Here is a 12,087-nt window from a genome sequence, read left to right as displayed (position 1 = left end):
TTCTTCAGCAGTGGAGTCTTGCATGGTGAGCGTGCATACAGGCCATGGTGGTTCAGTGCATTACTTAACTTACTATTCTGAAGCTCTCCACAAGTGGTCCTTGGCTCTTGGACAACTCTTCTGATAATTCTTTTCACTCCTCTGTCAGAAATCTTTTCCCTGTGCCATTCCACATCATTACAAATAACTTCATTTCTGGACATTTATGGTTTGATTTCTTTGTATGTATGGATCACTTGGGTTGTTACCAACATCTGGTGAAAATTTCATGTCATTAGCCCCTCTAGTAATATATTTACTGAGAAAAATGGTGACGTGTTCAATACTTATTTTACCCGCTGTATGTGCAACTTGAAGAACAATACAGAACAGCAGCATTAATTCTGAAATGAGGACTTACTCTTAGGAAATTTTAACTCAAACATGATTTTTGTGTGCTGCAGTAATATTTGACTGATACATACTCAATTCAAACATTCAACCAGGACTAATCCACATTATTTTCAACAGACAAGCTGGAAAAACAGCAAGACAACAGCATTAACATGGTCAGAACAGAAGAGAGTGGCCTTGCAGAAGCAGAGCAGAAGAACAAGACTCATAATCACACACAAGACAAGAAACCTTACTGCACTCAAAAAACAATAGGTCTAAAACTCAATTTTAAAGATTCAAATTAGAAGTTTGCACTAAAAACAACTATTTTATTAGAAAATATTTTCTGGAAAAAATGACAAATATGTTATATAAGAAGGCAGCTCTGATGCTAAAGCAAGGCACTCCAGGTGGAGAGGGCACATTTAAAGACCTGGGATAATGATTACTTACATTGATCTCAGTGATGGCAATGTCAACCACGCTACCCACAACAATTAAGGCATCAAACGTGTTCCATGCATCAGCAAAATAGTTCTGCAAGCACAGGCGACAGAAACACAGAAAAAAAGGAAGAGAGAGACAAAAACAAAACAAAAAAAAAGCAAGAAGAGGCGACAGAGAAAAGAGGCGTGAAAGACAGAGAGAAGCACATCAAAAAGTTCATAAAACAGTGAGGACGAAAGGCAGGCTTTCTGCCAGAGATCTGGAAACTATAACTACTGGTCAGGATAGATTTAAAGCGAACAGTCTTACGATAACTGATGGAATAATCTGTTACAATGACGGTTTTTATGTCCGTTAGCGGATTGGTTTTGTTTGTTGCTTTTAAAATCTACAACCAATCAGACTCATCGGCTTTCAGCTGCTCATTACGAGCCTATAAATAATTTTTGGCTGATATGACAATGTTTTTGCTTTTCACAGTGACTTTAAGCTACATGCAGCAAAGCTACTGTATGCCTGGTAAATACAAAACGAACAACATTAAACCAAATTTATACAATTTTCTGCCTCCGGAAATCTGCTAATTTATGTTTAGTTATCTACTGGCCAACACAAATACAGACAGGAAGGAAAGCAAACGAAGGAGAGATGTGAAGGAAGGAACAAAGGAGGTAGCACCGGTGGGAGAGCAGGGATTGACAGAGTTGTAGAATCTGACGTCGGTCTACCTGGCTGAGTATGATGTCGACTACACTGCCAAATACCACCAGAGCATCGAAGACGTTCCAGGCGTCCCCGACATAACCCTGAATATGACGACATACACAGCCAGCGGGAGGGGAGGGCACAAATGAGGGGGTTGTGAAGGAAAAACAAAAGGTGGAGATAGGAGGGACGGGCAAAACACGGGTTGAACACAAACTTTTAGGGAGGATTAATATCTAGTGATGTAAATTGGAGGCGAAGATAAGATGAGACTCACTCTGGGTTTGAAGGCAATCAGCTTAAGGATCATTTCTACTGTAAAAACTCCAGTAAAGACCATGTTGAGGATGTCCATGGCGTAGTTAAACAGATGAGACTGACCGTGGTGCTGGATGGAAACAGGCAGATCAGCCGTTTGACATCAGCAACAAACATATCCAAAGCAATATTCACAAAAATAATTAGAAAAGAAAAAGAAATTACCTGAATGGCCAGACACAAAGTGTTGAGGATGATCAGGACAAACATGACATACTCAAAGCCAGTGGAGTTCACCACGTACCAGAACTTGTACTGGTAGGGATTTTTGGGAATGTAGCGACGCAGAGGGCGGGCTTTCAGAGCGTACTCTACACACTGACGCTGCAGAGGAACAAAAAGCACAGCACAGTTTGTTACTTTTTACTGTTTTGAGAGGACCGTAAAGCACAAGCACACGGCAAATTCCAACAAGACCTTCTTACCTGGTTCTTGTCAAGCTCACAGTTCTTGTACTCCTTTTCGCCTTGCTCCTGAAAGGTAACAATGACGAAACCAACAAAGATGTTCATCATAAAGAAGGCGATGATGATGATATAGATGATGAAGAAGATGGAGATCTCGATGCGGTAGTTGTAGATGGGGCCCATGTTCTCCCTGTTAGAGTCGATGGCTTTGTACAACAAACTGTAGAGACACAAAATACCCCCGAAAATAGTCAAGAATGTGATTTATTAATGTCCACGAGCCTGTATAACTGTACAGTTTATCTTGTTCAATAATTATTACCAGATTAAATGCATCAACAAGCATTAGATGCATCTTATGCATTGACATAATACATTTGAAAAGCACACTTAACATTAATATTTCATTATTCTTAACTGTTAGAAATGATTGCAATCGATTTGAGAAAACTCAAAAAACAATCTTTACTTACGTGGGCCATCCTTCAAAGGTGGAGACGGTAAAAAGAGCCATCATGGCCATGAGAACATTGTCAAAGTTAAAGTCACTGTTGTGCCAAATCCTCTCCTTCACCATGGGCAGCGCTGTGTCCCCGTTGTTGTACAGAATGTATGTTCCCCTAAAATTCAAAATCATGTTTGTTAACCGTATGATAGAACCAAAAGGGACATTTCTGTTTTTTATTTGTTCAGTCTTTTATTCTGTGTTCAGTCTTTTATTGTGAAGTTCATCTACTGGTTTTATTATATGTTCAGTCTTTTATTCTGAAGTTCATCTACTAATTTTACTGTGTTCAGTCTTTTATTGTGAAGTTCATCTACTGGTTTTATTACGTCTTCAATCTTTTATTCTGAAGGTGGCTGGAGGGATGACGGGAGTTGGTGGTGAAACGAGGGGACAATGGTGACATTGTTCTGTACTGCATTATTTTGTAGAACAATAATATACTTCTCTGTATTGTAAAAGTGCACACACTAAAACAAAAAAAGACTGCTGCAGAATCTGGAAACCAAAAAAAATTTTTCAAGAACTCACTTGCATTCATCTGGGCTGGACTTTGCATCATCTGTGCATCGATAGAATTTACCCTAAAATAACAGATTGTAGATTCAGTTTAAACGGTGATGTGTTTTTACAGTGCAAGGAGCACATTAGATGAGACAAAAAAAGTCAGACTTTTATCAAATGTTTTTCTATAACCTCTGCTTTGTTTAACTCTTTGCTTTTGTACCTTGAAGAGCTGCACTCCGATACAAGCGAACATGAACTGCAGCAGCGTGGTGACGATCATGATGTTCCCGATGGTCCTGATGGCCACAAACACACACTGCACCACATGCTGCAAGGAATGTAGTGCGACAACCGTCAGTACAAGTACACAGGCTGCATCAGAAACAAAACCACACTCAAGCACAAAACATTACAAATTTATATTACAAGTTTTAAATTTCATTAAAGTCTTTTTTCTCACCTTGAGTCCCTTGGCTCTGTTGATGGCCCTGAGTGGACGGAGAACTCGCAAAACTCGAAGAATCTTCACAACTGAGATAGCAGAGGACCTGTGATGGAGAGGAAACATATCAATGGATCCAACTGACCAATTTCAAGCAGCAATTTATTTTCTTTAATAATTTTCTAACATTTCAATACTGCATGATAAATACGCTGTAAACCATTCCTCACCCCCCATAAGAATCAGCTGATTATCAGTATAATGATTTACATCTTTACTGACGAGACAGAAAAATACCTACTGAATGCCGAAGGAGACAAGAGACACACCAACAACCAGCAGGTCTAAAAGGTTGAAGTAGTTTCTACAGAATGCTCCTTTATGAAGAAACGCTCCAAAAGCTGTCATCTGAACAAACAAGAGATGACCGTTAGAAAAAAAGAGGTCATAATCACAAAAACATTACAAAGATTCATTTAAAACAAGCATTTTATTAACAAAGTGTGCATTTATGATATTTAATTACATTTAGACTTTCGTGTAAATCCATTATCATTCAGAATAATTTAGGGTTTCAGCTTTCATTTCAGTTTGCCGTCATCTTTATGCATTCCAGTAACCAACAGGTTAACTGAGCAGCATTTGAAGCAATATGTCAACTCTAATCAATACTTAGAATCAAGTGAAAAAGCCAGGGTTCACATTCAAAAGCGAATGTCTTTAAAATGAGTGCATTAAGGGATGCATACATGCACAGTGCTGCACACACATACATATATATATACAGTAAACAATGCAAAGATGTTAACACGTACAGTAACAAAGAGAGGAATTTGCTGCAGTCATAAACAAAACAGATTGAGCTTCAAATCGTACGACAAGCAGGACCCAAAATCCTCTGATGGACTTTTAATCTTAAGGCTTAAAAAAATGAGATTTATCTGGTGCAGACATGCAGTGAACAAGATAAAGGAAAAGGGCTGAATAGTGACTGATGAAAATAAAGTAGGTTAGGATTTTTGTGGATTTCAAGCAGAACAGAACTTTTGTGCACGCTGTATGTGATCAGGCAATGGGCTTTACACCAGAAATATACTTAGATTAAAATTCAAGAAACTGTTTAACTTAGTCTAAAAGTGTTGCACGCTTTTAATCGTTTAAAGTTTTAAATTCATGAGTAATCAAATGAGTAATCTGCTTCATTTACTGGTTGAGGATAAACGGGAAAAGTGGATCCGTATAGAAAAAGTGATTGATATTCGGTGTCTGAAAAGAATGGTGCTGAAACAAGAAGATGAGCATTCCTACGATTTTTCTCCATCATTGTACCTCCCTTCTTATCATCGTGTCTTTATTCTCCTCCGTAGAACTCTGTCACTTAATTTTTGGACCACAATGAAAATAAGTGATTCTCACTTTCTTGTGTTATCCAAGTACTAATAATGAATGTACTAGATGTGTATGTACATGCAATATTACTGCTAAATAAAATCCATCAAAAATGTACAAAAACAACGAGACGGGATGACGTGTGCAGCAAGCTCAGAGGTGGTGCGTTGTTGTCGACGCAACACAACACTTCTTGTTTACCTTAATAAGGATCTCAAATGTAAACATACTAGTGAAGACATAGTCTGCATAACTTAGGATCTGAGGAGGCAATCAGAGTGACATAAGCACGCAGGGTTACTGCAGCTCTACCCAACACAGCACAACACAGCACGCACAGAACATTTACCTTCAACAGGATCTCAACAGTAAAGATTGCCGTGAAGGCATAGTCAAAATAACCAAGTATCTGCAAAAAGCACAAGTTTAAGTCATTCCAGGATTACAGCACACCGAGTCATCTGTCAAATACTTCTGGAGCCTGATGTTTCAGCACACAAAAGCAGAGCTGCACTAGGTAGCATCTTGTCAAAACTGTTTTAAAGATTTTAAAGCATATTGGAAGTAAAATCAGTCATAAAATTGATTAAATATCTCCAGTTTTAGAAGCTTAGCTATCTGGAGAAATGAAATGTCAGAGCCGACGTGACTTTCCTGCTGTCCTCGGGTCAAAACGACCCACGAGGAGTGAGCAGGCCCATGACCTATTAATACAGGCCAATGTTCACTTTGTCAGGAAAATCTTCTGCCTGCAACTACCTTTTTTTGTTTGTTTTGTTTTTTTTTACACAGATACTGTATCTATGTGGTCATTGGCAGTGTGGGAGTTTTTCAATTGCACTTGTGTTTTTTTATTTTTTTTACAAACCACAAACCATTAAATACAGTCATTCTAAAATCACAGGCCTGACGGCTGCATTTTTGTTTGAAACCACCTGTAGTGATTAACTCCACTGTCCAATCATAGCATCACAAAAATGAACCAGTTTAAACTCAGAACATAACAGATAATCAGAGATATATTCTAAGTACATTTACTACCTTTTTTTAATTCTAACTTTTATTGTGTTACATTCAGAACCTAAAAAGAATACCTTTGCTTCTTTACTTTTACATTTAACACCTATGTTACTATTTTAAATATGACCAGAACTCATCATGAAAGGAGTAGTTAATGCACTCTAAAAATAATGAGTTGAATTTACTTGACCAAGTTATGTCAGCTGGTTCCACTAAACCCAGTTGAGTAAATGTAAATCAGTTTACATATTTTATTTTTTTAATGTGTAAATTGCACAATTTACTCATCTCAGTTTAGTGGAACCAGTTTGGGTCATTAAATTCAACACTATATTTTTTAGAGTGTTTGTAAAATAGTTTTACTTTTTCTTTTCCCGATTATTGTGAGCAGTTTTACGACTTTGGTGAAATTAATTTTAATCAAAATCATTTTCGTTTAAGGTACTTTTACCTCTGCAAGTAATGTTACACACTCATAGTAGCCTGATGTCACCATTTACTATTATTTCTTGGTGATATTTTCCAATAAAATTAAAAATATTTCAAATCAACATCTGCGTTTCCTTAGACATTGCCACAAACATTACGTAGTGCAACCTGCTTTGGTTTATAGTGCATCCAACATCATGAGAAGGTTTAAAAATACAACTACTTATCTATGTAGAGTGTAATAACATGGATTAATTTTCTAATTATTTTCTCTATTAGCTCGCAAAGCAGACATCTAATAATTAAATAATTGTTTTCTAGTGAAGGCTGTAACTATCAGGTATAAAGCAGTTATGCTGAAACTAGCCAGCAGATTTGTTTCCACTGCGATCTGTGAAAAGACCCTCTGTTGAAAAGATTTATAGTAAATTGCAGTTCTTGTTAAATGTGCAGTAATGTGTAGTGGTTGTTGTTTGTTTACGTACAATGTTGCGGGCAGAGAAGTTGCGTATGGGGTCCTCAGCAGCCAGAGAAACCGAGCTGAGCATGATGAAGACCAGGATGAGGTTGGTGAAAATCTGATGGTTGATGAGTTTATGGCAGAACACACGGAACCTGCAGCAGCAGACAGGAGAGCAAAAGAACCGAAACAGAAGGTAGAGGGTTAGACTGGTTTGATGACGCTGCTTTAAAAACAACAGGAGACTCACGGGTTGGTGCTGCTGAAGATGAAGAAGGCGCTGCCCTCTGGGATGGGTGGAGTCTTTTCTTTGAGGGTGAGTTCAGAGAGCCGCTGGGGCCGGGGCCCCAAGGGGACATCTGGGAGGTTGTCATTATCGTCTTCATCCTCGTCGTCATCACCTGTAAAACATTTGTTTCATAACAGTTCATTATTTATGTTCCAACGAGGCTTCTGGAAATTAAAAAAAAATGATTCAGTATTTTTTTTTCAACATTTCATTAGTTGAATGTTGCTTATTATGAAAAATATGTTTATTGTTTGCCTTGCTTCTCATGTGAAACCATGAATACAACCGCATTTTTATTATTTATGTTTATTTTTCTCAGAAAAGAGTATTTTACCTGGTAACTCATTGGCAGAATGTGACTCTTTGTCTCCTTGCAGCAAAGCCTCAGTTGGCACCTAAAGAAACATTTAACATTCAAAACGTCTCAAATTACTGAGCAAAAGTAAACACAATAACATACTTTTATCCAAGAATATTATCATTTGTTAGCATAATCTGAAATATTATGAGAACTCAAAAAGAAAAACTAAGTAGGTCCTCTGGACGGGTTCTTTTTTTTTTTTTTTTTTTTTTTTGTGGACGAGTGTTTTCACAACATCATAATGGGCAAACTGAAGCATACACCCACTGCTACAAACGCATCTACGCCCGGGTTCTTCTTTAATGAAACGTTTTTTCTCTCCTCCGAGAGACGACTTCAGTCTGAGGAGTTTCAGCTCCGCCTCCATACGGTGGACAAACAGGTTGGTCACATGCAAAAGAGGACCATCAGCCAAACAGTAGGTTGTTAGTGTCTTGATTAACTCTATTTTTCATAGAGGGTCATGTGACCCATCACCTGACTGTGGTTGGGGCTCTGATTCACACCTTTTGCTCACAGGGGGCGGAGTCATACTTGCAATAACAGCATTGTAGGAGGACGACAACTGGACACGAAGGCCTCCACCTCTGTTTAATGGTGGATGGCTTTTTTTTTCACAAAGATGGCTTCCTTTACTCCTCTCTCAAACCAACGTTCCTCTCTATCAAGGATGAGAACATCCTCATCCATGAAAAAGTGACTGCTGGCCTGTAAATGAGAGTAAATGCCAATCAAGGTACTAACGACCTATTGTTAGGTGATGGCCCTCTTTTGCATGTGACAAACCTGTTTTTCCACCATGTGGAGGCAGAGCTTATAAGGCTGAGTTCACCTGAAACTCCTCAGACTGAAGAAGTCACTTGGAGGAGAGATGAAACTTTTCATTAAAGAAGAACCATCCAGAGGACCTACTTATTTTATTCTTTTTGATTTTTCTACCTGGATTACTGAGAGACATCAGGATATTACGAGAACTGTTACCTTGGTCTCACCGTCGTTGGCTTCTGTCAATTCAACTTTCTTATCTGGATTTATGTCCCTATTGGAAACAAAAGAAACACAGTTCACAAAGAATAAAAATGTGATCACCTTTTTTGCTTCTTTTTTTTTTCGCAAGACAATACTGGTGAAAAACGTAACAATTAAGACAAAGAAAAACAACAAAAACATACAAATAAATTAAAATAATTTGGATTAAAGTGTCCTAATCTGTACTTGGCACTATTCCTCCTCTTCTTGGCCTCTTCTTCCTCCTTCTGTGCCGAGTTGAGAGACTCTGCATCTGCCAGGTTATCGACGGCGATGGCCAAGAAGACATTCAGCAAGATGTCTGATTTTGTGAGTCAAAGAGGAAAATTATAACAAACGTGATCCAAACACTTCTTGACCGTCTAGAAATGAGTTCAACTTAAAACGGGATTTTTTTTTCTCTCACAGGACAACACCCGTTTGCTTGATGTGTAAGTGTGTGTAAGTGTGTGTAGGATACAGTTTCCACAGATGAAGAGGATGATGAAGTAAATGCAGACCACCATTCCAGACGAGGCCGGACCTCCGTATGCCATGATGCCGTCATACATCACCGTGTTCCAGTCTTCTCCTGTCAGGATCTGATGAACACAACAGAGAGGTGGAAAGAAACAAAAATGATTTAATTTAACAGCATTCTTTGTTTCGTTTCATTCAAAGCACTTTTTAGAAACTGAAAATCAACAGAATCTTAAGGCGGCAGAGGTGGAACCCTCATTCAAACACAAACCTGAAACACCGTGAGCAGCGCCTGCGGGAAGTTATCAAATGTGCTCCGTTTGGTCACCGTCTCGTCAAAGTTAAATTTCCCCCCGAAGAGCTGCATCCCGAGAAGGGAGAAAATAATAATGAAGAGGAAGAGAAGCAGCAGCAGGGAGGCGATGGACTTCATGGAGTTGAGCAGAGAGGCCACCAGGTTACTGAGAGACGCCCAGTGACTGGAACAGACAAATAATCAATTTAACAAAGAAGCACAAATGAACTGGAATTAAAGAAAACTCAAATAATAATAATATCTAATATAAGGCATGAATAGTGAACATGATTTATCTTCTGGGTGAATAAATGTTTGCTTTGGATTAACCTTTAGTCACAAAGCCATCGCTCAGATTGGTCTTTTGTTTCATGCAAAATTTGTGGAAAATATAAATCTCTTCAGAGGACTTTTTTTTTATTCTCACGACTTCTGATTTTCTGTGGCCCATAACAAAAAGGGCACTCAGTTTGAACTGGGATGACAGTTGCAGTATCAGTCAACAAGCTTCTGGCACAATTACAGCTGAATATTTAGCCACTTATGGTAGAATGGATCGAGGTGAATAAAATTGACTTTAAATCATAGTCCACAAACTTTTTATCCGGGCTATGGTCAGAGATTTGGGAAAGCCATCCTGGAAAAGGTGTGTGGTCGATGTGCAACTTGATCAGGTATATTTAAACAAAGTATGATCGAGCTAAATAGCTTTTTCCTATCTTGCTATGTAAATCAGAGATGGGCAACTGGTGGCTCATGGGCCAGATCTGGCCAGCGGGTGACTACCATCTGGACCGCTGAGCCCCAACCTCCAAAAATCTGTTTACAGAGTTTCAAGTCAAACCTATGTAACCGGTCTACTTAGAGACGCCGTCTGCCATGAAGGATTTTACTATAAGTCACCACTACAACACATTGCACAAAGCTAAATATTACAAGTCTACTGAAGTCACAAGTACATAAACAACAGCGACATTTACCTAGAACCACACAGGAATCTGTATTTTATGCAGTTTCACTTCAGCTTACTAAAATAAGTGTTTATTTTATGTTTGCTTCAAACATTTTGTATTCATATTTATTAAGCGTAGAACTGTTATATGTGCATTTCAGCAAGAAATGTGTTAGGTTACAGGTGTTGGTTTAATAAATATTTACACAAAAACATTTTTAAAATGGCAGTTTTATTACGTTTGTGTAAACGTGCAGCGCTATGTGGCCCTCTAGTAGCGTCAACAGAAAATTGTGGTCCCTTCCATCACTTTAGTTTCCCATTCCATCTAAATAATGTGAATGTTGGTTAACTGGTATTTTCTAAATACGGAATAATTCTTGTGTTTTTTTGCCATTTGATTTATTTCAGGCTCTTCATCAGAACCTTTGACTTATTTTAGCTTGTGCTTTTTTGATTTTATACATGCAGAAACATTAATCATTGAGCACAAAAATAAAGGTTTTATGGTTTTTGGCTAAAGTCTATTAATAAAACTGCTCACCGTGTGACTTTGAATATCCTGAGGAGGCGTACGCAGCGTAAGACAGAGATTCCCAGAGGAGACATGATGGAAAACTCCACCAGGATGGTTTCTACGATGCCGCCGCAAACCACGAAACAGTCAAAGCGGTTAAACAGGGACACAAAGTACGCCTGCAGCCCCAAACTGTACATCTTCACGAGCATCTCCAAAGTGAACAAAGCCAGCAGGACTTTGTTGGCTACATCTGGAACAAAGAAAATATTTTTATATGATTATTGTGAGAAATCTCAGAATGGGATCATATTAATGACAACAAAAGGAAGGTATGGAAGCTAAACAGATACCCTGTACTTCAGTCAGCCAGTCTGGCTGGTTGTAGTGCTCGGAGGCGATGGTAAGAGTGTTGAGGAACACCAAGATGATGACAAGCCAATAAAAGGTCACTGATTTCACGGCTGCACGGCACTTCCTGCGGCAGAAGCGGTTCCATCGTCGCCACTGTCGGCTGTCACACAGTCACAAACATAGAGCTTTAACAAATTGTAAACATTTTTTTTAGTCTTTATGAATCTGAAATAACTAAAATTCATTACAATTAAGGAGTGATACAACAAACACAAATGGGTGAGAATGATTTGGAGTAGAGAGCAGGAATTTAGGTGCAAAAAGAGAAAAACACAACTTTGAGTCTCTTGGGTCGTCAGAGGGGAAAAACATATTGATAAAAAAAAAACGTGGATCAGGCTGATTCAAATACGAGGCAAAAAAATTAATCATGCAGGATGAGAGGAATCGTATAAATGAAGCACAAATCTTCCATGCAGTTTAACATTACTAACCTGAACTTTGACTTAGTTATTTTCTGACTGGTGGGAATAAAAAAAAGGCAGCTTTTATAAAAGTGGCAAAACATGTGCAGTTGTGAGACCTGCATTTGAGCGTGGAAGGTAGAACAACTGAATGTCTAATGGGTTTTCTATCACTTTGCTGAAAATGCTGCTTTATCTGAATGTTCACTGTAAAATGTCAGACTCACCACAGCGGCCCACAGCACGGTGATTTGTCGTCCTCTCCGTTGTGATTGTCTGTGTTCACTGACTCTGTCTCACTGGTGGGCATGCTCGCTGCAGGAACACACACACACACACACACACACACACACACACACACAC

The 12,087-nt window shown here is 38.6% G+C and overlaps 1 protein-coding gene across 15 annotated transcripts in view; it reads right to left on the bottom strand.

Annotated features, from left to right (window-relative positions):
• cacna1db (calcium channel, voltage-dependent, L type, alpha 1D subunit, b) overlaps nucleotides 1-12,087 on the bottom strand; it is a 75,787-nt gene that overhangs the window by 14,832 nt on the left and 48,868 nt on the right. For 4 of the 15 annotated variants that reach the window (XM_014001716.1, XM_014001718.1, XM_014001722.1 and 1 more), the window contains 22 exons: nucleotides 11,952-12,039; nucleotides 11,755-11,781; nucleotides 11,260-11,420; nucleotides 10,934-11,159; nucleotides 9,414-9,621; nucleotides 9,144-9,264; nucleotides 8,870-8,984; nucleotides 8,636-8,693; nucleotides 7,628-7,688; nucleotides 7,255-7,405; nucleotides 7,030-7,159; nucleotides 5,445-5,504; nucleotides 4,008-4,114; nucleotides 3,725-3,812; nucleotides 3,485-3,592; nucleotides 3,289-3,341; nucleotides 2,726-2,872; nucleotides 2,271-2,472; nucleotides 2,011-2,169; nucleotides 1,805-1,915; nucleotides 1,551-1,628; nucleotides 829-912 (listed from right to left, as the gene is read on the bottom strand). In XM_014001716.1, the coding sequence (XP_013857170.1) occupies nucleotides 829-912; nucleotides 1,551-1,628; nucleotides 1,805-1,915; nucleotides 2,011-2,169; nucleotides 2,271-2,472; nucleotides 2,726-2,872; nucleotides 3,289-3,341; nucleotides 3,485-3,592; nucleotides 3,725-3,812; nucleotides 4,008-4,114; nucleotides 5,445-5,504; nucleotides 7,030-7,159; nucleotides 7,255-7,405; nucleotides 7,628-7,688; nucleotides 8,636-8,693; nucleotides 8,870-8,984; nucleotides 9,144-9,264; nucleotides 9,414-9,621; nucleotides 10,934-11,159; nucleotides 11,260-11,420; nucleotides 11,755-11,781; nucleotides 11,952-12,039 (2,543 nt within the window). Of the gene's footprint in view, nucleotides 1-828; nucleotides 913-1,550; nucleotides 1,629-1,804; nucleotides 1,916-2,010; nucleotides 2,170-2,270; nucleotides 2,473-2,725; nucleotides 2,873-3,288; nucleotides 3,342-3,484; nucleotides 3,593-3,724; nucleotides 3,813-4,007; nucleotides 4,115-5,296; nucleotides 5,357-5,444; nucleotides 5,505-7,029; nucleotides 7,160-7,254; nucleotides 7,406-7,627; nucleotides 7,689-8,635; nucleotides 8,694-8,869; nucleotides 8,985-9,143; nucleotides 9,265-9,413; nucleotides 9,622-10,933; nucleotides 11,160-11,259; nucleotides 11,421-11,754; nucleotides 11,782-11,951; nucleotides 12,040-12,087 lie in introns of all 15 variants that reach the window. The other 11 variants (XM_014001717.1, XM_014001729.1, XM_014001721.1 and 8 more) reach the window with 6 other exon arrangements.

Source organism: Austrofundulus limnaeus, unplaced genomic scaffold (assembly GCF_001266775.1).
Source record: "Austrofundulus limnaeus strain Quisiro unplaced genomic scaffold, Austrofundulus_limnaeus-1.0 Scaffold10, whole genome shotgun sequence".
NCBI lineage: Eukaryota > Metazoa > Chordata > Actinopteri > Cyprinodontiformes > Rivulidae > Austrofundulus > Austrofundulus limnaeus.
This window is presented reverse-complemented; position numbering and strand designations above follow the sequence as displayed.